The sequence below is a fragment of the Macrobrachium nipponense genome, chromosome 13 (genome assembly GCF_015104395.2).
Source record: "Macrobrachium nipponense isolate FS-2020 chromosome 13, ASM1510439v2, whole genome shotgun sequence".
NCBI classification, from domain to species: domain Eukaryota; kingdom Metazoa; phylum Arthropoda; class Malacostraca; order Decapoda; family Palaemonidae; genus Macrobrachium; species Macrobrachium nipponense.
The window spans coordinates 83,983,227-84,006,307 of record NC_087206.1 but is presented as its reverse complement, the minus strand read 5'-3'; the positions used below and the strand labels follow the sequence as shown (position 1 = coordinate 84,006,307).

General features: G+C 36.0%; 1 protein-coding gene across 1 annotated transcript in view; it reads left to right on the top strand.

The window, feature by feature from the left end:
- The window catches only part of LOC135225157 (mucin-2-like), an 861,510-nt gene that overhangs the window by 826,789 nt on the left and 11,640 nt on the right, over window positions 1-23,081 (top strand). The window contains exons 7-21 of the mRNA XM_064264391.1: window positions 11,010-11,081; window positions 11,868-12,010; window positions 13,184-13,292; window positions 15,021-15,208; window positions 15,702-15,851; window positions 16,281-16,520; window positions 16,903-17,050; window positions 17,391-17,525; window positions 18,306-18,411; window positions 19,085-19,213; window positions 19,336-19,549; window positions 19,727-19,922; window positions 20,070-20,200; window positions 20,529-20,696; window positions 22,794-22,987. Coding sequence (XP_064120461.1) covers window positions 11,010-11,081; window positions 11,868-12,010; window positions 13,184-13,292; window positions 15,021-15,208; window positions 15,702-15,851; window positions 16,281-16,520; window positions 16,903-17,050; window positions 17,391-17,525; window positions 18,306-18,411; window positions 19,085-19,213; window positions 19,336-19,549; window positions 19,727-19,922; window positions 20,070-20,200; window positions 20,529-20,696; window positions 22,794-22,987 — 2,323 coding nt within the window. The remainder of the gene's footprint in view (window positions 1-11,009; window positions 11,082-11,867; window positions 12,011-13,183; window positions 13,293-15,020; window positions 15,209-15,701; window positions 15,852-16,280; window positions 16,521-16,902; window positions 17,051-17,390; window positions 17,526-18,305; window positions 18,412-19,084; window positions 19,214-19,335; window positions 19,550-19,726; window positions 19,923-20,069; window positions 20,201-20,528; window positions 20,697-22,793; window positions 22,988-23,081) is intronic.

Genomic DNA, 23,081 nt, shown 5'->3' with positions numbered 1-23,081 from the left:
CTGAGAGCTCGCCATCTCCATATTAAATGCGTTCAGTATTTCTCGGTAATATTTTAGAAAAACTTGAGATGAATCCCTCTCGGTAGTTTTGACCTTTTGGCCTCATTATATCCCTCCTTAGGCCTTAGGCCTACTCGTAACCTGGGGATTGGGTTCACAAGCCATTTAGGTTTTCCCCCGGAGTCTCCGCTTTTGTTGTTGTTGGTTTGTTGCAAAAACTTCCTTTTACGCTCTCAGGAATTTTTGCTTTACCTCCTCTTACTTCTTCGTAATGATTCAAGCGAAGTTGCAGTTCATTACTTCCCTAAGGTAATAAATACTTCTTGTATTTTATAATTTTATCTATTTATTTTTTTCTTAATTCAATTTTTCTTTTCTAATAACTGATCTCTTCTTTCTGTATTTCCTATTACTTCCTGTTACCTCTTTCAAATGAACCACGTAACATTCTTCGGAAGCTTGAATTTTAAGTCCGTGGCCCCTGTGGGCTTGATTCATATGAACAGGGTACTTCTACTGAATAATAATAATAATAATAATCTCATAACAGCGTAACTAAAATGGAGAAGGAATCCATGGCGTAAGTGTGTATATATATATAATATATATATATATATATATATATTATATAATATATATATATATATATACATACAAACAAGAGCTTTAACGAGCCACTGTGGATGTCTTCACCAATGATAATAATAATTATTAGGAAACGAGAAGATATAGCTTTTATTCGTGAATAGCAAAACATCTTTGAGGATCGCAGATGACGGAAGCCTTATGGTGGAATATGTTGTCCCGTACTTGACAACCCTTCTTCCTCCACTCGACATTTATATAAGTTTCTCTTAAAAAGATGACGATGGAGTTTGAACCCCCTCTCCCTCTCCCCAACCCCAACCCTCTTCCCTTCATCTCTCGTGTGTGTAAGTGTATGTGTAAGTGTCCCCCCCCCCCCCCCCACCCCTCCCCAACCCCTCTTCCCTTCATCTCTTGTATGTGTGTATGTGTACTGTGGGCAATGACTGTCATATTTGTTTAGTTGTTTTGCTCCTCGCATGCGGAGGTTTGTTTGAAGAGACAAGCTGTTTGTTTAAGGAATTTACGGATATTTTCCTGGCTTTATTGTGGACAAGAGATTTTCTCGTGAGATTGTAATATAATGCCGTCACGATTTGAAAACGCAGTGAGGAGGTTTTTTTCTATTATTTTTTTTTTATTTTGCCTTTATTCTGTGGTTTGTTTTGATTGTGCCTTGTCATAGACTTCAAGAGAAAGAAGTTGCTGAATTATTATTATTATTGTTATTATTATCCCGTATGGAAACGGGACTAAGCTGAGATTTATTATTATTATTATTATTATTATTATTATTATTATTATTATTATTATTATTATTTTTTATTATTATTATTCTTATTATTATTATTATTATTATTATTATGATTATTATTATTATTATATTATTATTATTATTATTATTATTATTATTATTATTAGTGGAATAAGTGCAACAACTGCCGTGTCTTCAAACTCCGAACATAACTTACGTATAGCTCCGAAAAGATTCATGACTCTCGTAAATCACTCGGACTTTGTCATTCGCCCAGCTTAAATCATATACCTTTTAAGTGGAACAGTATCCGGTGGCAGTGAGTAATGTTTCTATATGCGTTGATTCTATCACGAGGACAACATACATACAGAGAGAGAGAGAGAGAGAGAGAGAGAAATGAGGCCTCCTAGACCAGATGCGAGATAGAGAGAGGAGAGAAGAGAGAGAAAGAATCACAGCTGGATTTATTGAGTGACCGATTGTTGGGCTGTCTCTCTCTTTCTTTCTTTGTTATCTTGACAAATTGTTATATTATTTTTTACTGAATGCACGGAATTCTCTTGTGTTGTTTACCTTTACAAAAGTCGTTTTGAGTACTGGCGTTGATTACGAGATGCCCTCGATGTTTATAAGGTTTGACAGAGTACTTTAATTTCGTCTATAACTTGGGGTTACGAGTCGATGGAGAATATCCCATATTCTTCCGAACTGCGGTCGAAATGCAACTAGCATTACTTGACATGTTGGTAAAAATCTTTTTCATATAACGATTTATGTTGAACAAAATGAATTTTCCAATTCACTTGAAAAAAATATAAATATATCTTTTATAAATATTTTTGAGGTGTCAAAGATTTGTGTTAGGTTTATAACATCGTTTGGTATTTTAACTTTTGGGAAAGTTTTACGTTTGAAACTTTGATTAGTTTTACTTTAGAGACTTGCAAATAAATTATTTAGTTGGTACCTTTTTGACATTGCATCATATATGACTAATGGTGTGGATAAGGTTGCTGACATATCCTTGGGAAAATATTACCTTTTTAGCGGTCTGCTACAAATCTTTGTTCAGGACCCATCCTTGCATACACACACACACACACATATGCATATAGATATATTTGGGTGTGTATTTTCTTGTTTTTTTATTTGTGTTTTGTGTGCGTGCCCGATCTAATAGTATATATATAAACAACTACATATTTTGATATAAAGCTAAGATACATGGAAAAAATATTTTTATTTCTATTAAATTTTGTCCAATCACTAAAGATGAGTTTGCGTTTTGTTTTAAAAGGATTACAAGAGTCTTAGGTCGTTGCTGGTAAACATGCAGTTTTCATTAATGAACGGACATACTCGCATTCTCACCAGAATTGTAATATGACGTATTTACCCAGTAGAGTTTACCTTTTGGATTATTTCAAAGCACCGATTGAATAGACGAAAGAATTTATGATCCAGGTGTGAATATGTCAAAGGACGAAATTAGCCCGCAGGTGTTTTACCTCCTTTTTTTTATGGAATGAGTTCCGGCTGCATATGAACGACCCCCACTGTCTGTGTGTGATGTCTTTCTCTTCACAAACCTGCCGGAGAACGGATCGTGTTCTCCCGAGGCATTTATTAAATGCATTGATGAAGAGAGCCACAGATTGTAAACCCTCCTCCTCCTCCTCCTCCTCCTCCTCCTCCTCACACACCTTGTTGCTACCTGAGATAGGATGGACCGGAGTCTGCGCTGACATCACACTTTGCGAACTCTGTATGCGAATTGTCTTGACTGAAGTGAAGGGTCTTCTTTTTCTCTCGCCCATCAAGCTCTCTTTGCATTCCTGGTGTGCGGTGCTGGTAATGGATGGGTCCCCTTATCTCACGAGTATTGAGGATTCGTTGTTTTTGCGCTGAGGAACGGATCCGAAAAGTATTTTAGTTTAAGTACCCAGTAGTCTCCTTAAAAACATAGTGGGTTGAGGTTCAGGTACGTGTATTGTATGCCGTCCAGATAGATGCGTGGAAAAAGACTTTGTATTTGATTTCATTTTGAAATTCGTCATCAAGTTATGAAAAAAGCTTTGTGATATCTTAAATCCGTCAAATTATGGCCTAACATATCTCTCTCTCTCTCTCTCTCTCTCTCTCTCTCTCTCTCTCTCTCTCTCTCTCTCATTGGTTTGGTTATTGCACGTATTACCAAAGCATTTTCACATTTTAAACTCGCTGTTTATGTTAGCCTAGAACTACTTTGACTCTCACAAGGTTTGTCAAAATCTTTCTGTTTTCTTACAATTTTCATTTGTTGTAGTCGTTTGACAAGAAGTGATTAACCACCAGATATGACTGGAATCATTTATACCAGGGTTTTACTGTTTTCAGACAGTATCAGTTATTATTATTATTATTATTATTATGATTATTATTATTATATTATTATTATTATTATTATTATTATTATTATTATTATTATTATTAAATTACATTGGCTATTGAGCTAGTTTTAGTTTTCTGTAAAAAAAAAAATGATTGAAAGGCTTTGTCTGTCAGTCTGCATTTTTTATATCCACCCTCAGATCTTAAAAAACTACTGAGGGTAGAGGGCTGCAAATTGGTTTGCTGATCATTCACTCTCGAGTCATCTAGCTTAACAAATTGCAGCCCACCAGCCTCAGTAGTTTTTACTTTTTTTTAGATTTAAAGTTAGCCATAATCGTACTTCTGGCACCCCTACACGTACCAACACAGGCCACAGACGGCGGCTAAGAGTTTTGTGGGCCGTGGCTGAAAGTTTCATACATCATTACACGCTTTATAGAAAACTTGATTGAGCTGAAGAAACTTCGGCGCATTTTTACTTGTTTAATGTTATTTATCACATTTTTACATCGAATATCTACGACAGTTTTGAAGACGTAGTTTTGAAATTAGCAACACGTGCAGATGTGGAAACGATAGTTACCAATTGCCTTTTTATGTCATTGCAGTCTTTCTTTTCATTCTTTATGAAAAAGAAATATTTTGGGCCAATAGAATAACTTATTGGGTAATCTGGGTAATCTGTACGGTAGTTGCATAATTATGTATATTTTAATGATGAAAGAATTGTAATTCAGCTGCGAGAAGAAAGTTTAATATTAAGCCAAATCCCGTAAAAAAATGGACATGTTCATCAATGCCAGTGCTTTAATTTGTTTACGTTTTTTTGGTTATTAAGAAGTTATAGCACGTCCATTTTGGCCATTAAGTAGTTACATCTCGTTCTCATTCTGTCATAGTCATTTGTAAACCTGCTTTACATAATTATTAGATGTAAGATCCAGATATTGCATCTACAGACGTTAAAGGATAACGTAGAGTAAGTTCAATAAGGGAATCGCTTATGAATCCTGAATTGGAATTCCCTTAACATAGAGAATTTTAGGAAGTTGTTTTAGTCTTCACTCAGAGAGGTGTGACGTATATTCGAGATGTGCGTGGAAGGTCCTTCAGGATCCTTTAGGATTTTTCGCATTGGCGAAAATAGAGAGAAGAGAGAGAGAGAGAGAGAGAGAGAGAGAGAGAGAGAGAGGAGAGAAGGGGGCGCGAAGAAGAATAGAAGCAGCAGAAGAGGTAAGGCGCCGAAGTAGGGATTCTCATCAAATTCAGTAGATGGGTTCTGATGATAGGGTGGAAACGATAAGCCTGGAAAAATGAATGTAGTCCCTAGGGAGGAAGTGCTAGCAACTTGTTATTTGTAGGCCACCCAACGCACCGTTGTTAATAGGATAAACATTTTTTTTTCATGTGCTGTTGCCCATCCTTTGCCCACCTGTTGGTGCTGTTGCCCCCAGGAAGTGTGTGTGTGTGTGTGTGTGTGTGTGTGTGTGTGTGTGTATGTGTATACCCTCTTCCGCCGCTGTGAGATTCGTTAGGTAATTCACATGCAGGAGGCTTAGGATCCTATAGCGCTTAAATTTGAATGATTTAGACCGTGTCATTTCTGTTGCCTTCCTTTGCATATTTCATCCTGTTATGCTCTCATCTTTATTCATTTGTGGGTCATTTGTTACTCGTGTCTTGTGTTTTGGCCTTTGAAACTTTAGTTTATAAATCATTGGGTGTTCGTTCGTTCGTTCGTGCTGCATGTCGCTGTAGCCTTGCATTGTAAATACCCGCTGGAAACGCGTAACTGTTCCGCTGATAAGTAAGTATATCTCGTTGTGTTCATTCTAGGCTCCTTCCTGTAGGCTTAGAACTGTATACTTCTCCTGTTTATTAAAGAAACTGAGGACTCGGCAGTCGTGGGGACACTATCTCTCCAGTTTGAGTATCCTCAAATACAAAGAGTTCTCTGTCAAATGGTCCGTTTATGCAAATTTGTATAGGCCCGGGTTGTGAAGTGCTTTTCTGGTGTCCCTCGGGACGAAGAATTTGGCATTGAGTTTTCAACTGCCTTTCTCAGCCTGATCGAATTGTGCGCTAAGATATTCGTGTATTGAATATATCGTATGACTATGTTTGTATTATCCTTTTATTTTGTTATTGAAATCTTTCTTTTGAAAACAGATTTAATTGTAATTTGCTTTATTTTTCCTCTCTTTTTTTTCTTATATAGTGTGTTGGTAAGTAGTTGACCCCGTTTCATTAACATATAAAAGAAACGTATGAGAATCCTTATCCACAATAAACTGCGCATATTCTTCCACATCCCTTCCGTTTGCGCGCGCGCGCACGTGCGCTTCCCGGCAAACGGAGCATTTTCATACCATAGCTATAAAATGATCAAGCCAGCCTTTTCAGTCTTCCTCGCTTACAAAAACGTAAACGCAATGGCCCGTCTTAGTATGTTTTCGTAAGCGGAAGATCTCTTTCCCCGAACATCCCATTACTCTTTCATTCAACGTATTTTACTGGACGTAATTTTCATATCACAGCCATAATCGACTGAACGCCAGTCACAGTCCACTTAATTTTTGAGGGTCCATGGTCTCGATTGCTGTGTGTGTGTGTGTGTGTGTGTGTGTGTGCATTTAAGCAAGTGGGTGGATGGGCAAAGTGACGTAGGACACACACACACAAACACACACAGAATTTGTCCTACTGACGAAGGTCCTGGTGGTGGTCGTAAGGTTTTCTCATCAGCAGCAGGTGCCGACCAAATTTTTTTTTCCCCTTCCTCCTCTTTGTCTCTTAATCTCCTTCACTCATTCTCTTATGTCTTCTCTCCTCCCCCCCCTTCTCGCCCCCACCTTCTCTCCTCCCTCCCCCCCCCATCCACTCCCTTGTTTCTCATGATGCAATGCAACGGTCATCTGACGTCTTAGAAAAAAGATAACTATCACGTGCCTGCTTTCACGCCCTTGTTCTCTCTCTCTCTCTCTCTCTCTCTCTCTCTCTCTCTCTCTCTCTCTCTCTCACACACACATTAGGAAGGACATAGCTTCCAACAATTTAGATGACGTTTACTATCAGGGTGATTCATTCATTTAACTAAATCACTTCTTGTACGATACATCTAAGAATAACGTGTTTATAACATTGTTTATAACATGCTGTTGTTGTTAAAAACTCCGTGAAATTTCTCTCTCTCTCTCTCTCTCTCTCTCTCTCTCTCTCTCTCTCTCTCTCTCTCTCTCTCTCTCTCTCTTTAATTTTTCTTCTGAGATGGAGATGCTGATTGGGAAATGGGTTGCAGATGTAGCATCCATTAATGAATAAACTGGTGCAGCTGAAGAAAAATACTGGGATGCACAGCTGTAGAGAGAGAGAGAGAGAGAGAGAGAGAGAGAGAGAGAGAGAGAGAGAGAGAGAATTGTTCTAAATCTAGTTATGGTAATCTTTGAGTTTATGGCTTAATGTACACGGCTTGATTTGAGAAAAAAATGCTATATTCTCAGCCTGAGGAGATTTAAAAGTGGTTTATATATCTTGCTTTGAAGAAATCGTTGGACAGTATCAAAAGTTTTCTATCAAAATATAGTTATTCCAGGGAAGATCTCTAAAAAGACATAGCATTATGTATTCTATTTAGTATACACCTTTGTTTTGAGAGAGACGAAACTAAAACGTGTATATGCAAAGTAGACAGATATTGGTACTTGGAAAATCTTCATTTACATTTTGCGAGGTACTATAAGAATATTTTGTTGTCATGAACGTTAAGAGATTTTTTATCGCGATGAAATTATTTCATTTTTTCCAGAGTTCAAATTAATTTAGCTTTGTTTTTAGAATAAAAGCTTTCTGATTTTTTTTTTTAAATGTTGACAGTTTTTCAATCTCTTGTTTGATCGACATGTTATAAAATTACCCCTTATAGAGGAAGTGTCTTGTACTAAAAAAATTCATATTTGTATACATATGTAGCCCTATGTATTTGTGTCTCTTTGCCCTTTTTTTTATATTTTCAAGCTAATGAAGCGTAGAGTGCAAGGACATTATATGGATAGAATTTTATTATTTATAAATGTTAGGTCGTTTGTGGAATATACCTAATGATATCAAGTGCGCAATAGTTTGAAATAATGAAATGTAACACGGTTTAATAATAATAACAGTAATAATAATGATAATGGTTTCGTCTCTTGTTGATTGGACCGCATACGGAGAATAACTTACGAATAGCAAATGAAAAGGAAATGAATTAGAGATGATTTAAATGAAAAAGAGTAAAAATCCACAGAACTGGTGATATCTCTGACTTCGACCGGGTTGTTATCAGCGGAGGGTACCGAGAATTTCCGGGAGGGGCATCCTTACTGGAAACTGGCATTATCTCCTAGGATCTGAAAAGGAGTGAGGGGAGGGAAGGCTGTGGAATCCTTTGAGAAATCCTTCTTCTTCGGGACGTCTCTCCTTCTTTCCTCACCTTCGTTCTTTCTTTCTCCCTGCCTTCCTCATATCTCCCTCGTTAATCCCTGCCCCTGTCAATATGACCGCAGGACTTTGCTGTATCCCATAGGATCAGATTCCGCAGGAGATGGCATCCTATAGTTTTCGTTTTCGTAACGGGAGATTCCAAGTTCGAATTCCTTTCTTTTGCATCCTACCCCCCCGCCACCCTCCTCCCCCTACGTGTCTGGTGGTCAAATGCATTGGCGAAAATGACATGGGCTGAAATTAGTCAGAACAGCCTTGAACATTTTGTCAATAATAGTAGTGATGGGGATACTCGCATTATTATTATTAATGCAGCAAAGTACAAAAAACCGAAGTCTATATATATTATAAATATACATAATTTTCCACTTAATTGCTGCGAGGTTTTTGATAACACTATAGAGAGAATGGAGAGATGATTAGAAGGAACAAAGATGCTGTTAGCGTGGCATTTAAACATAATTATAAATTTATGCTCAAAGATCTTACATCTTAGGCTTAATCACACTTTTGTTAATAATTCATTAGCCATATTGCTATACCAGGAATTCTTATATCTATTTTATCTTGCAGTTTTGCATGAGTAATCAGCTTTTTGGTTTCTAGCTAATAATAATGATAATAATAATAATTATAATAATTATAAAAGGAAAACCTCAGATACGGAGAGCCCTCTTATTAGAAAATTGTAATTTTGGTTTTTAATTAATTAATAGAATTAATAAAGTCTTATATTCATTTCAACCACCGCTGGCCACCCACACACAGTTGAATTTTTTTGCCACCTGTTTTTAGAGCGTTTGGAAGTTCCCCGCTGCTTGAACGAAGGCTTTTACGATCTCGCAGAGGGCGTAAATCAGGTTCCCAGAAACTTCTTCCGATTCTCTCTCTCTCTCTCTCTCTCTCTCTCTCTCTCTCTCTCTCTCTCTCTCTCTCTCTCAATGTACCTCTTGTTCATTCCCGAAACTTTAGTAGTCATGTATGTTGTCTCATTTCGGTGACGTCATTTATTCGGAAAATTGAGGAAGAGAGTGCGTATTGTCCTGCTGAAAAGAGGCGTCGGATGTGAGACTATGATGAATCTATCCATTTGGATGATTTTTCGACCGCTGAGGGTCACTTCTTTAAAACAGGTTCACTCACCGTACCAAGAGGCTGCCAGCTAAACCTTTCGCTGTTTTTGGCCTCACTAACCCCCTCCCTCCCCTCCTTTCCCCCGTAGGGGAAGAAAAGATAGAGACATAAAAAGGGCGTCTTAAATTCTGTCAACGTTTCATAGAAGAGCCTTTCCTTCGGCTGCCTTTTTATGTTTTTCCCTGTCCATTTTTTTTCCAATTTTCCAACGGATGATTTAAGACGTCCCCCTTTGGCTCCTCCCTTGTAAAATCTTTTTCTTACCTTCTTGATCCCTAAAGAAAGGAGAAGGAAACACACACACCTGCTGCGTCCCCTAACAGCCTTGAAATTGGCTAAGAAGTTCTCGTCGTCCGTTTTGACCAAGTTGGCGTTTTGTGGGGGAGTCCAATGACTTGAGACTTTTATTGGGATGGTGAAGGGTTGCTGTTTTCTTTTAAAATGTCCCTCTTAGGGAAACAAGTTCCTTCCTATAATCTTCCTTATATAAAAGGTCTAGTTGGATGAATTTTAAATTGAATTGGGTTATTCATGGGTGTATGGACGCGTTGAGCGAAATCGAAGATTTGAACGTTTTAATTTAATCCTTATATGATCTTTATATTTTCCCCACTCTTATATGTTGTTCACATTGCGGGATATACCGGTATATGTACATTTTAAAATTAACAGTATAAGGGAGGCTACGATTGCTAATGAAAATACCCACAGCACGATCCTCAGTCTAATGTCACCAAATGAATAACTGATTACCTTTTAAGAAGGATTTAGAGGAGATCTGATATATAGCAGTAGTCTGTCATAACCCTTTTTGCAATTAGCTTCTGGTTGTTAAGGACTACACAGTAGGCCTTCAAACTATTACAAAGGATAAATATCACTACATGATTGTGCATACCTGGAAAACAACTATAGAAATTGTCATGAACAGCAGGCGAATTTAATGTAATCTGTGGTCCAGATGTCCTGTGAAACTGTCTTATTTGCTAGATGCCTTTGGAGGAGTAGTAATAGCCTTCGTCCACTGGATGGATGACTCGATTTTTTATGATGAGGTGTAAAAGAGGAAAAAAAAAAGAATACAAAAAACGTTGAACTTCCAACTATCGTTTTATGATCTACCTCTCCTCCACTCATATGAGACTTTGGAGGAGTAAAAGGGTCCATAAGAATGGGGAGAACAAGAAGGTGGAGGAGGGGGAGGAGGAGGAGAAATAGGAGGAGGGGGAAAAGGAGAATTAGGAGGAAGCAGAGAAAGGCTGAGGGAAAGGAGAGATTAAGGAGATAACAGTTGGTCGTGAAGAAAGGTGCACCCTTCCTTCTTCTTCTTCTTCTTCTTCTTCTTCTTCTTCTTCTTCTTCTTCTCTGCCTTTATTTATTTGTGTAGTGTTTTGGTGTGGAAAGGTTTTATTTATTAAATATTTTCTAAAATTACTTTATTCTTATTAGAAAAATTGGTAACTTGTCATTTAAGGTGAGAGTTAGCTATACACATATAGAATTAATTACGATACACAATTAGCTGTACATATACGGAATTAATTGTGTTTACTGAAACACATTCTTTGTGTGCAGAAATTATACCACCTGTTTTGATAATTTCTTTAAGATATACGATTAAGAAATTTTATAGTGTACGTTTAAAACTGTGCATAATGTTTTTCTTTTTTTGTTACAGAGCTAGAAGCCATCGAAGCGTGCAAATGGCTGAGGGCCGCTGGATTTCCACAGTATGCTCAGATGTACGAAGGTAAATAGAAAGACACTCGTTTAATGTAAAGTATATATACTGTTAACGAATTCCGTCGTACATTTCTATTTTTTCTGTCGCATATTCCCATTTTCCAGAAGAATTTAACAGTATATTACCGTTGTCCTTAAGAAAATATTTATCGGATATTCCATTTTTCCTTAGGAATTTATTGTAGATTCCCTTTTTCTTTAAGAATTTAATCGTATATTCCTGTTTTCCTTAAGACTTTAACCATGTATTCCCATATTCTTTATAAATGTAATCGTCCATTCCTATTTTTTTTAAGATTTTAATAGTATATCCCATTTTCCTTAAGAATTTAATCACTTATTCCCATTTTCTTTTAAGTCGTTTCATCGAAAAAGGAGGAAATTTCTACTGACGTTATCTTCTTCCTGGATAACAATGAACTTAAAGCCGTAGGGAGGGAATGGGCAGTTTTACAGAGGATGGGAAATTTGAGTAGTGTAAAAAGAAAAAAAAAAAAAAAAAAAAAAAAAAAAAAAAAAAAAAAAAAAAAAAAAAAACTAATATTGATAAACTCATTTGAATATTTCAACTATTTATGAATTTATTCGTCGTAAATCAAACTTACATTTAATGAGGGGGCTTTTGCGCATAATTGTCACTCATTGTTGAAAGTTACTGTAAGTGATGTATTTTACTTTCTTTTTTAAATATTCTTATGACATTTATTAAACATTTTCATCATTCCCCAGACGTTTGTAACATTCCCGTTTTCTTTCTCTAGACGTTTGTAACATTCCCGTTTTCTTCTTCCAGAGCTTCAGTTTCCTCTGGACCTGGGATGTGTCGAACGGGACCATGCCTTCCTCGACCGAGACTCCCTGCAGGCCCTCTTCAGGAGGCTGAGGGCGCTCAACAAGTGCGCCAAGATAAGGCTCGACTCCGCAAGGAAAAATAAGGTTGGCTCTATGGAAGATTTTCATTTTATCATTTTTTTTTTATCCTGATTTATGGTCGAGGGAGATTGAACATTGAATTATAATTTTTTTCCTTATTTTACCATGTTTGAAGCTTTAGACGTGGGTTTGCAGGTTGTCTTGTTATAATAGTTGAACTTTTTATATGTATTTTGGAGTTACTTTGAACTACATTTCAGTTGAACATAGCTACTGCATTTAGTGTTGGTAGCTTTTCAAGTTACAGTATCAACTGTAATAGGACAGTGTTCATACATGTCTCCTGTTATGCTCTGTTAACAAAATTGCTGGCTTAAGGCAGAAGAGTTTCCAGTTCTAGCTGTAAAGTTATGGGAATCAGTGGACCGTTTCAATATATGAAAATGAGGAAATAAAATTAATAAATTCCCTTGGTTTTGAAAACAACTCATGGATAAACAGCTTCAAAATCCCTGTATGTCATGAGTTTTGAGCACTTCCTATTTAAGTCCAATCCCGTAACACTAAATGTTCCGGAACCAGTTTTATTTTGGTTTTTTGTGTATCGGTAACGTTATAAAGGATGCCCCTTTTTTTTTCAAAAGTCCTAAGCCTTGAAGGTAAACTGTAAAATAAAAACAGAGAAAAAAAGGAAGAGGCAGGTAATGCCTCGTAAGAAGACCTTTACCGCACATCATAAATCACTGTTCCTTTTGTGTGTTGGACAGGCAACACGTGACGTTACGGCCTTTTCAAGATTATTTGCTACTTGCTCTTTTGTTTTTTGTGCCCGGAATCGAAATTTTCCCTGGCGTGCGCAAGAGAATTTAATTTTCTACCGAAAATTTTAATATTGTACAGAATGCAATGTTTCCGTAAGAGACGCGGAAATAAATTTGAAAGTAAATAATGGCTTTTGTGCAGTTTCTAAAACCTTTTCTGTTGACCGCAGGAAATTTTTTTTTTTTTGAATTAGGAGTAAGTTTGGAATGAATGAACTGAGATAAAACATAACGTGTTCCGACAATGCTTTTATTTTAATATATGGTGCAGTTTTTCAATCAGCTTGTAGGAACTAAGAGTAAATTTGGAAAGAATAAACTAAGAAATAATATATAATTTGTCGACGGTGATTTTTTCAAGAATAGCTTCCAGTGAGGATACAAGAAAATCACATCCCAATTTCTTTCCTTATAGACTGAGGAGTCTGACGATGAGGAACAGCAGTGTGCCCTATCCGGAAACTGGAAGTTCCAGAGACACAACAGGAGGTGGTCCAGGATTGTCCACGATCGATCCCCAACAGGTAAGAACTTTTTACTTAGTTACCTGACCAGGTAGAATTTTTCATGACCTGTGAGAGGATCTTCACATTCCCTTGAAATGAGGGAAAAGGATCTTTTTTTTTTTATTAGCCATAGATTACTGACTAGTTTACTAATTACCATCCATTGAAAGGTTTTCAAAATGCAGTTTAATAATATTTAAAACGCCGAATTTTTCTTCTGTTATAATCATATAGTAACTTAAACCTCTTCTGAGACACATTGACTATCAAAGTCTTTACCTCCCCCCTCCACCATCCACCCAATTACACACACACACACACACACATTCTCACATAATGCACACTTTGTACAAACGCGGAGCACTGTCACCTCTATATGCGATTTTTCATATATCACTCCCGGGAGTTCATTTTGGAATGATAAGTGTGAAACTTTGACCATCTACAAGTCCTGCCTGGGTCGTTCTGGTAAATGAATTCTGTCTACTTGTAGAACAAGTTGGAAGTGAATTTCATTTACACTAACACAATAAAGCTGGTCCAGTTCTCGCATTTTAAAGTGAAATTGCCGAAATACCCTGGCCGTTTAAAAACATATGGACGAATTAAATGATCTCGTACGAGCTTTCGAGTCAAAGGATAAACTTCAATAGAACAGTTAACTGCTTTTCATCGGGATCGCTTCAGACCTGAACGACAGGATTTTCCCTGTGTAGTTTTATTGTGTGTATCCACTGATGGAATAGTGAGTGTATCCTGTGATATGACTAGATTAACGGGCTTTTAGGGGAGTTCACAAAGGGTATATATCGGTTAGGAAATCCACTCAATTTTGCAATGGGATCGAAGCTCGTTATACTGTATTGTCTGCATATTGATAATAGACTTTTTATGTTCTGTTCATGTAATGTTTCCAGAGGCTTTTGCGTTATCTGATATCGTTTTATAACCAGATTGAATATAGTTGAGGCGTTTTGTCATAGATGAATTGAATTGAGATTTTTCTTTTCACAGTTCTGCCCTTTTGAATCTGATATTCAGTCAGGCTTTAGCTTCTGTAATCCATAGCGAGATTTTTCATTTATGGAAACAAGCTTAATGAAAATCAGTTACAGTTTTCTGGACATTATCGTAATTGTGTACGTGTTTCTATTTTAATCCCTTCCATTCACACACACGAGAGAGAGAGAGAGAGAGAGAGCGGATAGAGAGAGCGAGATGAAGAGGACGATGGTGAGTGACGAGGAGAGAGGAAGAGGGAGAGAGGGAGGAGGAGTGAGACGAGACAGAAGAGCGATGAGAGAGAGATCGATGAGACAGATCATGAGACGAGATAGAGAGAGAGAGAGAGAGAGAGAGAGAGAGAGAGAGAGAGAGAGAGAGACTATGATAATGTCACTTGTTAAAGCATGGCTGTAGCCCTTCTGCAAAGGTTAATGTAGCTTCTGTTTCATTCCAAATGAGAAACTTCTTATGAGTAAAACATTTCTCTCTCTCTCTCTCTCAGCCTATTGTACTAATTCAATCTTGACTATCCTCTTTAGTTGCCTATGTATTTGATATAGGTTTTTCATACAAGCCAAAACCTTGCCTCTGTATCCCTTTACAATGATTTCTTTTCTTCATGTTTTTTTTTTTTTAATTCAGAATAACACCAGTCTCCTATAACAAAAGTCTGATAGTGTAGGTTTTGATTGTGTGTAAGTTGGTGTGAGATAGCTATGTTGAATGTTTCTTCTGTTTCAGTTGGTGATAAGACTGGTGAATCCAGAGGTTTGGAGGTACCTGATGATGCCCTTCTTGGCCAGTTCAAGAGATCTGGCTCTGAGCGCCTTCGCGATGGCGCTAAAGCCATCCTCCGAAGGATGGAGTCTCTCAAAAATAAGAAAAAGAAAAGACAGAATAGAGATGGTGTTGTCATAAGTGGCCCAAAGGTATGGCTATCTATCTCACTTAATATAGTATTTGTTTTTGTTTCATTGTACATCTTTTAATACATGAACAGTGCTACCTTAGCTTAATGGACGCTTTGGGGATCTAGCATTCTGAAAAGTAACAAAGTCCATTAAATAGATATCTTAGAGATCACGGCAATTCAACAAGGTTCCTAACCTAAACTAACATTTACTTTACACACAACATTCAGTTTAAGAGATATATAAAAAAAATGTATCATTTTAACAGCAATAAGGTATCTGATGAGTACAGAACACTATTTGCTTAAAAATTGCCAAGTTTATTTATTTTTGCTTTGTTGTACAAATATTCACAGTATTCACAGTCACTTCAACATCATCTTATCTTATATATGATTTAGTGCCAATGTTGTAATAGGTAAAGGGATTTGTTTCAAGTGCTTCTCTCAAACTTTATGTTTATGTATTTAGCGCAAAAATGCCTGTGGTCAAGTTTCAAATCTTCTAACAGCTTGTTGATGAAGCGCACATGCAAGCACGAGTGGCAGAGTTGGGTTGTGTAGATATCTCCCCGGATGCATCGCCTGAACTTTCAGCTCGAGGCTCCGTGACCACTGGCACTCCTCACCCAAGAGAGCTGCGGCAGTCAACCCCAGGAGAGGTCAGTGGAGATGCATAGGCTAAGGTTATTGTAGGCTCTAAAGCTGTTATGATAATAAGAGGACGACCTTCACTTTCATTAGTTAGACCACAGTTTGTAATTTGTTTGCTTTTCATTGTTAAATTTTATTGTCCATTATTTAATAGGTGAATGCAGTACATTAATGATTTTTTTTTAAAAATTGGGCTAAAAATAAAGTATTCCATTTCATTTAAATATTATTTTTCTCATTGTAGAAACTTCATAAAGTATATTTTCAAAGGTTTTTGGTCCCATGCAAAGACTCCTATTTACACTGGCACTTTGTATAACAGAAATTTGATTGGTAGCTGGTTGGAACAAGGGAAGATACAAGGGGCTGCTACATTACTGAAGTTATATCATGTACCTTAAAGATTTTGTCACTTAAATTTTATTATTTTCTTTCAGGATTCTTCATCCTTAGCCTCTGACCAGTCTCAGAGTTCTACTCCCTTATTCCGGGGTCGAAGGAGACGAAAATTTTGGGGGCGAGGGGGTAGTGCCCATGGAGTTGAAGGAAGTGGTGGGGGAAGTGGTGGTGGTGTTGGAGGAGGGGGAGGAGCATATAGTGATTCAGAGTGTTCCCCCCCTACTTGGAGGCACTACCTTACAGATGCAAATTCAAATAAAATGACACCAAGTAATCAGGTGAGTATCTTCATTGTCAAAAGCAACTATGGTAGTCAAGATTTTTGTTTTTGTGAACTAATTAACCAAATATTTTGTAAGGCTATATAATTTTTATGTATGACTAAGGATGTATTAGTGGAAAGCCTGGAACAATACAAAATATAGAATTTCATAACTAACCTGAGTGTTTTATAGTATACTGCTTAAAGACTGAAATCCCATTTACTGTAATAGAAGGATGTGGAAGAGAATGAAAGAGCATTTTATCAATGAGTTTAGTGAACATCGTGCAATTTAGTTGGAAAAAGTCTGCCTCAGTAAGCGACCAAATGAAGCAAGGATGATGCTTTTAGTTCATGAGATCAGAACCCAAATGAACGAAACCCTATTAATTTTGTAGGTTTCACCTGGACATTCAGAAAAACATCCCAACAAAGGTAGCTCCGGACGACAGTCGAGGCCCGCTCACCTGCGCCACACTGGTTCTCTTACCTATGGCAAGGAATCTCAAGCTGCCAGAGAAAATTTCTTAGCTAGTATCAGAGGAGGTATTTAATAATTTCTCTCATGTCATTTGTTTTCATTTTATTATAATTCAATTCTAGAATCTGTTTTTTTTTTTTTTTTTTGCTTTTGAATCTTGAATGCTGTACTGTACTTGTCTCTAACAGGAACCATATTTGTGAGTATAATAGTTATTAGAAATGATGATGATGCATATTCTATATTGATTTTTTTTATAGCAAGTGTTTATGAGAATTTTTTCTTAGGGTCTAATCAAAATGCTTATGTTGTTTTAGAAATAATGAATGTCTAGCAATCTAGTTTTAGTGTAAGTTTTATTTTTCTGGTTGTTGATTTTTCTTTTGTTTATTTTCAACTTTGTAGGTGGGGAGAAAAATGACGAGAATGTCTCGCCTTTGCCAAGTCCAGATGATGAGAGGCATTCAGTGTACGATAATGTTCCATTAATAATATGCAACAAAAGTTATCATGATTACCAGCCGGAAGTCATGGATTCTGGTATGTCTTTGTCAGAGCCTTTATTTTCACACTCCACTTTAAAGCAATTTGCTCTACATGTCCATTTGTTTTCCGAATATAAATAATTGTTACATGTTTCTTAAAAACTTTTTCTGGAAGTCATTCATACTGCGAACAAAACTTAGGCAATCCTTGCCTAATACTGTGAATCTGTTCCAGATTAGTATTTTTTAAAATTTTGAGTACATACTTTGGAAAAAAAAGAAAAAAGTGGACTCTAATTTTGTTAAGTATGTAGATTAAACACCTACATTTTCTTGTTTTGCAATAAATTCTTTAGTCCATTGTATTTTAATAGGTAATTTTTTTTTACTGTCATTAATTGCCTTTTTACAGACAAACCACTATTCATAATTTTTTTTATATGCATAACAAATACCAATCATTACACTTATTGATTTTTTATAATTGATTTTTTATAATCTTGAGAAAATTTTCCTGACATTATTTCTCCCTCATTTAGACACTGAATTTCCTTACACAAGATTACTAATTGGATGGACTATAAATTAGTAATGAAGATCATGTGAATCTTTTATTTAATGCTTGCCTTGCACTTACCTGTGAACATAGTTCATTATTGAATATTTGCATGCATTAGTTAATTTTTGTGTTAGGTGTTTATACCATGTATTACTGGATGCTTATCAGTATGAAAGGCTTATTGAAGATATTGCTCTTAATGATACTTATTGCACATCCATAGCAAAACTAAATTGGTAAACAGATTCCTAAGACCTGTTATATTTGGATTTTTAGAAGCAAGTGCACACGAGGGTTCTGGTAGCAGTGAATGTACTGTAGAGAGTAGAGATTCTCCACTACCTTCAACTCATGATGATGAAGAAATTGAAGAGCCTAGAAGGTAAGGAGACATTGTTATCCCTTTTAATTGTTGGGCTTGGTATTGCAGTCTGCAGATAATTCAGATGATTTCCTTATTCATAGGGAAGGTACTTGGAAAAGGTTGTCACAGAGCTACATTTGGTAATTTGGTCAAAATATTGTGCGTTAATCTCATTGCATACATCATATGTTGCAGAACAGTATTATAGTTGTACAGGTATTCATTTAACAAAGATCAACCAAGAGTACTGTAATATAAGAAATCTTTGCATCACGTAAGAAAAACTAAAACAAGATTGTTGTCGACATGGAAAGTAGGTAAAATAGAATGGTAGATAGTTATAATCACAGGAGACATACAGTAGGAAGTATAGTAGATGTGGAATTTCAAGATTAAAGTTTTTCTTGAATGGAACTTACTTAAAATATTAAAATCAAAGCAGGTTTTTATGCAGACACTTTATTGTAAAGTGTAACTTTTTAGCCCTAAGAGGGCTTGAAGCTTTGTGAGAATTAAATCAAGAACATTTGGTAAAAAAAATTAGCACAAGTTCAGATTAAAGCACTCTTGAAGGAGATTTACGTGAAAAGAGACTAGAAATATAATGTTAATTGTTGTATGTATAGTAATTCAAACATGGTTTAGACATATCATGCTACAAGGTTTCTAAGTAATGTAGTTTCTATTTCAGGATAACAGTAGACCGATGGCATAGTTTCAACAGGAAATCTTATCAACCAAGTACAAGGCAACAAGGCACACAGATTAATGGGTTTAGCAGTGGTCAGATGCTACATTTGCGAAAGAGAGCACTCCTCAGGTTAGTATCATTTCTCATAAAAACTAAATGTAAGAACAAAACAGTGTACTTAATGTTAATATATTTTTTATGCATTATTTATTCTTACCACAAGAACTTACACAAAGTATTTATTATTGCAGACTTACAGCTCTCATGGAACGCTACTGCCCAAGCAACCGTAGTGGATGGAACTGGGAATTACCAAAGTTTATGCGTAAAATAAAGACTCCAGATTATCGAGACCGACAAGTCTTTGGCGTACCCCTCTTAGTGATCGCTCAACGAACAGGTCAGCCACTGCCACCAGGCATCCAGGCTGCTCTGCAATATCTCAGGACCTCTAGTTTAGATCAAGTATGTTGTTATGGTTTTAGTTTATTCAGTAAATAGATTTTCTAATTCACACTTATGTGAGTTTAGAATTCCTTCAAAGAAAAAGAGACCAATAACTCATATTATATTTTACAAATTTTGTTGAAAAAGATCTACTCTCCTGCTGGCATCTTCAGTAATCAGTATTTTATTTTTCAGGTTGGTATTTTCAGAAAGCCTGGAGTTCGGTCTCGCATTCAGAAATTAAGAGAATTCCATGAATTGGGTGAAGATATACAGTACTCAAATTTTGGTGTGTGCGACATTGCCGACATGGTTAAAACATATTTCAGAGAGCTACCTGAAGTTCTTCTAACGAATAAGCTTTCAGAAATGTTTATAGCAATTTTCCAGTGTAAGTTATACAGAGAAAATGTTAAATTTTTAATTAACACATCTTTATATTTTTGTCATTCTGTGTTCACATTTGGAAGTACAGTAACTTTACAGATAATAAAGACTGTCTTTTATATAAAATTAAACTTGTTCTTTCTGTCTCCAGATTTACCTGTTGAACACAGACTAGAAGCCTTGCAGTGTGCAGTTCTCTTGTTACCAGATGAGAACAGAGAGGTTCTCATGGCCTTACTAACCTTTTTAGCAGATGTTGCTGCAAACTCTCACCATAATCAGGTATGTAATCAAAGGCAGATACCATAATTGTTCAGTAACAGAAATATCAAATCATTTAAATTACATAAATCATGTGGTAGTCAAGTACGTACCTATGTCATTTGTGAAATACAAATTCCCTACCACTAAAAGCGTATACATATTTTTATAGATTTTTATAGATTTTTAGTAGTTTCTTGCACTTATTGTTCATTCTTGCTGGGATTCAACTCAATTTTATCATTACAAAGGTAATTATTAACAGCAGTTGTGCTGTACTTCATTAGTTTTTAATTTTGGCTTCATTTTTTATGTTGGTACAGTATCTAAAATATATGTTTTTGAACAGATGCATGCAAGCAATCTTGCAGTATGTTTAGCGCCATCCCTTTTCCACTTGAATGTTGGTACTTCTGGATCTAGTCCTTTAAGACGGCGGGCAGGTGGGACTCCTGAACAGCGTGATCTCCATGAGAATAAGGCGGCGCATCAGTGCCTTACTCTAATGATTCAGCAGGTAAATTATCAAGTCAAAATAAGAAGAAACCTTAACCTTAAGTCAAACTTGATGATTGTATTGTCAAAATATTAGAATATGAATGTATGTAGCTAAGTTATTACATAGGGAATGTCAAAGCACATGATGGAAATCATAAAGCTAAAGAACAGATTATATAAGTACCTACATATATCTAATGCACAATATGTTTTCCACATCAAGCAAGTGTAAATTAAATAAATATAGGTGAAGTATAAACAAAATAAGAAATACTGTATTAATTTTTTTTAATATACATAATAAAAAAAAGTGCACTGTACAAAGAAAATAAAAGTAATGAAGTAACTAATGAATACACACAGACCTGGCCTGAGGACCCAAGTAGCAGGTTAGAACTTAAATTTTAAGAGGCCTTAACCTTCACCCTCACATATTTCATCGTACATCCACTGCTTTTTTAATACATATTAGTGAATATTACATGATCTGACACTTAGCACTGGTAGTGAAACATGGATAACAGACTAATTGTTCATATGCGGAACAAACCTTTGGTCTTAACAACAGGATAGGATAATCTTCTAGCACCAGCTGGAAACCGATTAAAAACAATCAAAGACTGTAAAGCAAGGAATATTTGCATTGGCAACTTATGCTTATATGAGGTGGATCCTGGTCACCGACCAGGCTCGGAACCTTGTGACGCACCAGTCTTTCTTTAACCGCCTTGGAGAGTTTTCATTTCAAGTGTTATCTATGTTATTGGTAGTTTTGTCATTTATTGTGTATTATGACATCATTATAAAGGGATACCATAATTTAGGGTAGGATGGGAAAACCCTATACAGGGTATTTACTTTTCTTAAATTAAAAGAAATATCATTGAGTAAACAATGGTATAGATATTACTTGATTTGCAACAAGTAACATAATTATCTCTCATTATTTGAGGCATGTAGTATGAAAGTGTTCTAACCTGTGGTGGGGTGCTGCGGCCAGCGAGATATTACATATACTGCGTACTTCAGACTGCTTTCTCACGGACTTTAAACCCTAGTAGACAGCCGTTTTTTGTTCTTTTGTGTTCTCTGTCTCCTCTCTTTTTCCTCTTTCTCTCGTATTTTTATCTGTTTCTCTCTATTTTCTCTCTCCCCCAACCTGAGTTGGGGGGTGGGTGTTGCTGATGTCCAAGGTCAATGTGGATGTTAATGATGTAAAGCAATACTTTTTTAAGAGTATATTTTTTTATTTTGAAAATTTGTATAAAATCAGGAATTAGGCATAGCAACATACTAACCTTTTTTTTTTATACAGAACTTCCTTTTCCATACAATATGCAATCTTTAACTCTTCTTATTCCATACAGTCTTTAAAAATGACCTTAAATCCATGACTTTCTGGCAAAACAATATAGTGTTGGGGGTAAATAAATAATTCAACTGTAACCAAAAAAAAAAAAAATTAAGTTAAAATTAGCAACAACTTAGTGACATGAAAGATCTAGCCTAAACATTTAATGTATAATAGTAATACATTGCACCACTTTCTTCGGTAGTACGTAATCGGTAATTAGCTTTGACCGCTAATTTCTCAAAACTAACAACAGGCAGGTTAGACCACTTTTACTAGTTACTCAAAACTCATGTCGGGTGGGTTAGACCGCTTTCACACTACACGCCTTTAAATTTAAACTACTAATAAAGATAGGCTACATATTGTCATGCATTTCTCCCTTTTATGTTGTACTGGTATTAACTTAAATGAGGTGGTGAAGATTTTCAATTCATAACCATTTTTATCTAATTAAAAATTAGAAGACGTTAGCCTTATCCATTCGTGCACTTTTTAAAGGGTAAGATTACAATACTTAATCAGTGCATTCCGTGTTAAACAGCAACTTTTATATAAAATATAATTGTTATTACGTACAGTTATTTGTATTTTGCTATGTATTAGAATACTTTGTAATCAGTGCACTCAGTGTTAAACAGTATACTACATAGTACTTCTAGTATAATTATTATTACATTTATTTTAATTTTGCTATGTGAAACTGTTATTACATTTATTTGAATTTTGTTATGTATATACTACAACTGTGTTGCTTTTCCACAGGTGAGCCAACTTCAGTGTGTGCCAACTGAAATGCTGTCCAATTGCCGTTTTACATACCTCGAGCAGAGTCAACCAGTTTGTTTGGAGGACTTGGGTGTGGTAGGATCTCCAGGTATCACTACAACTACTGAAGGTGACTGGGCATCTTATATGAATGCTTGCGTCTCGTCACTGCTTAAAGAAGCAAGAGACAAGTAGGTTCCATGTTTATGGTTGAAGGTTTTAAGAGAAGAAATTTAAATTTATACATTACAGGATGAAAACTAGATTATAATAAAAATCACTGCT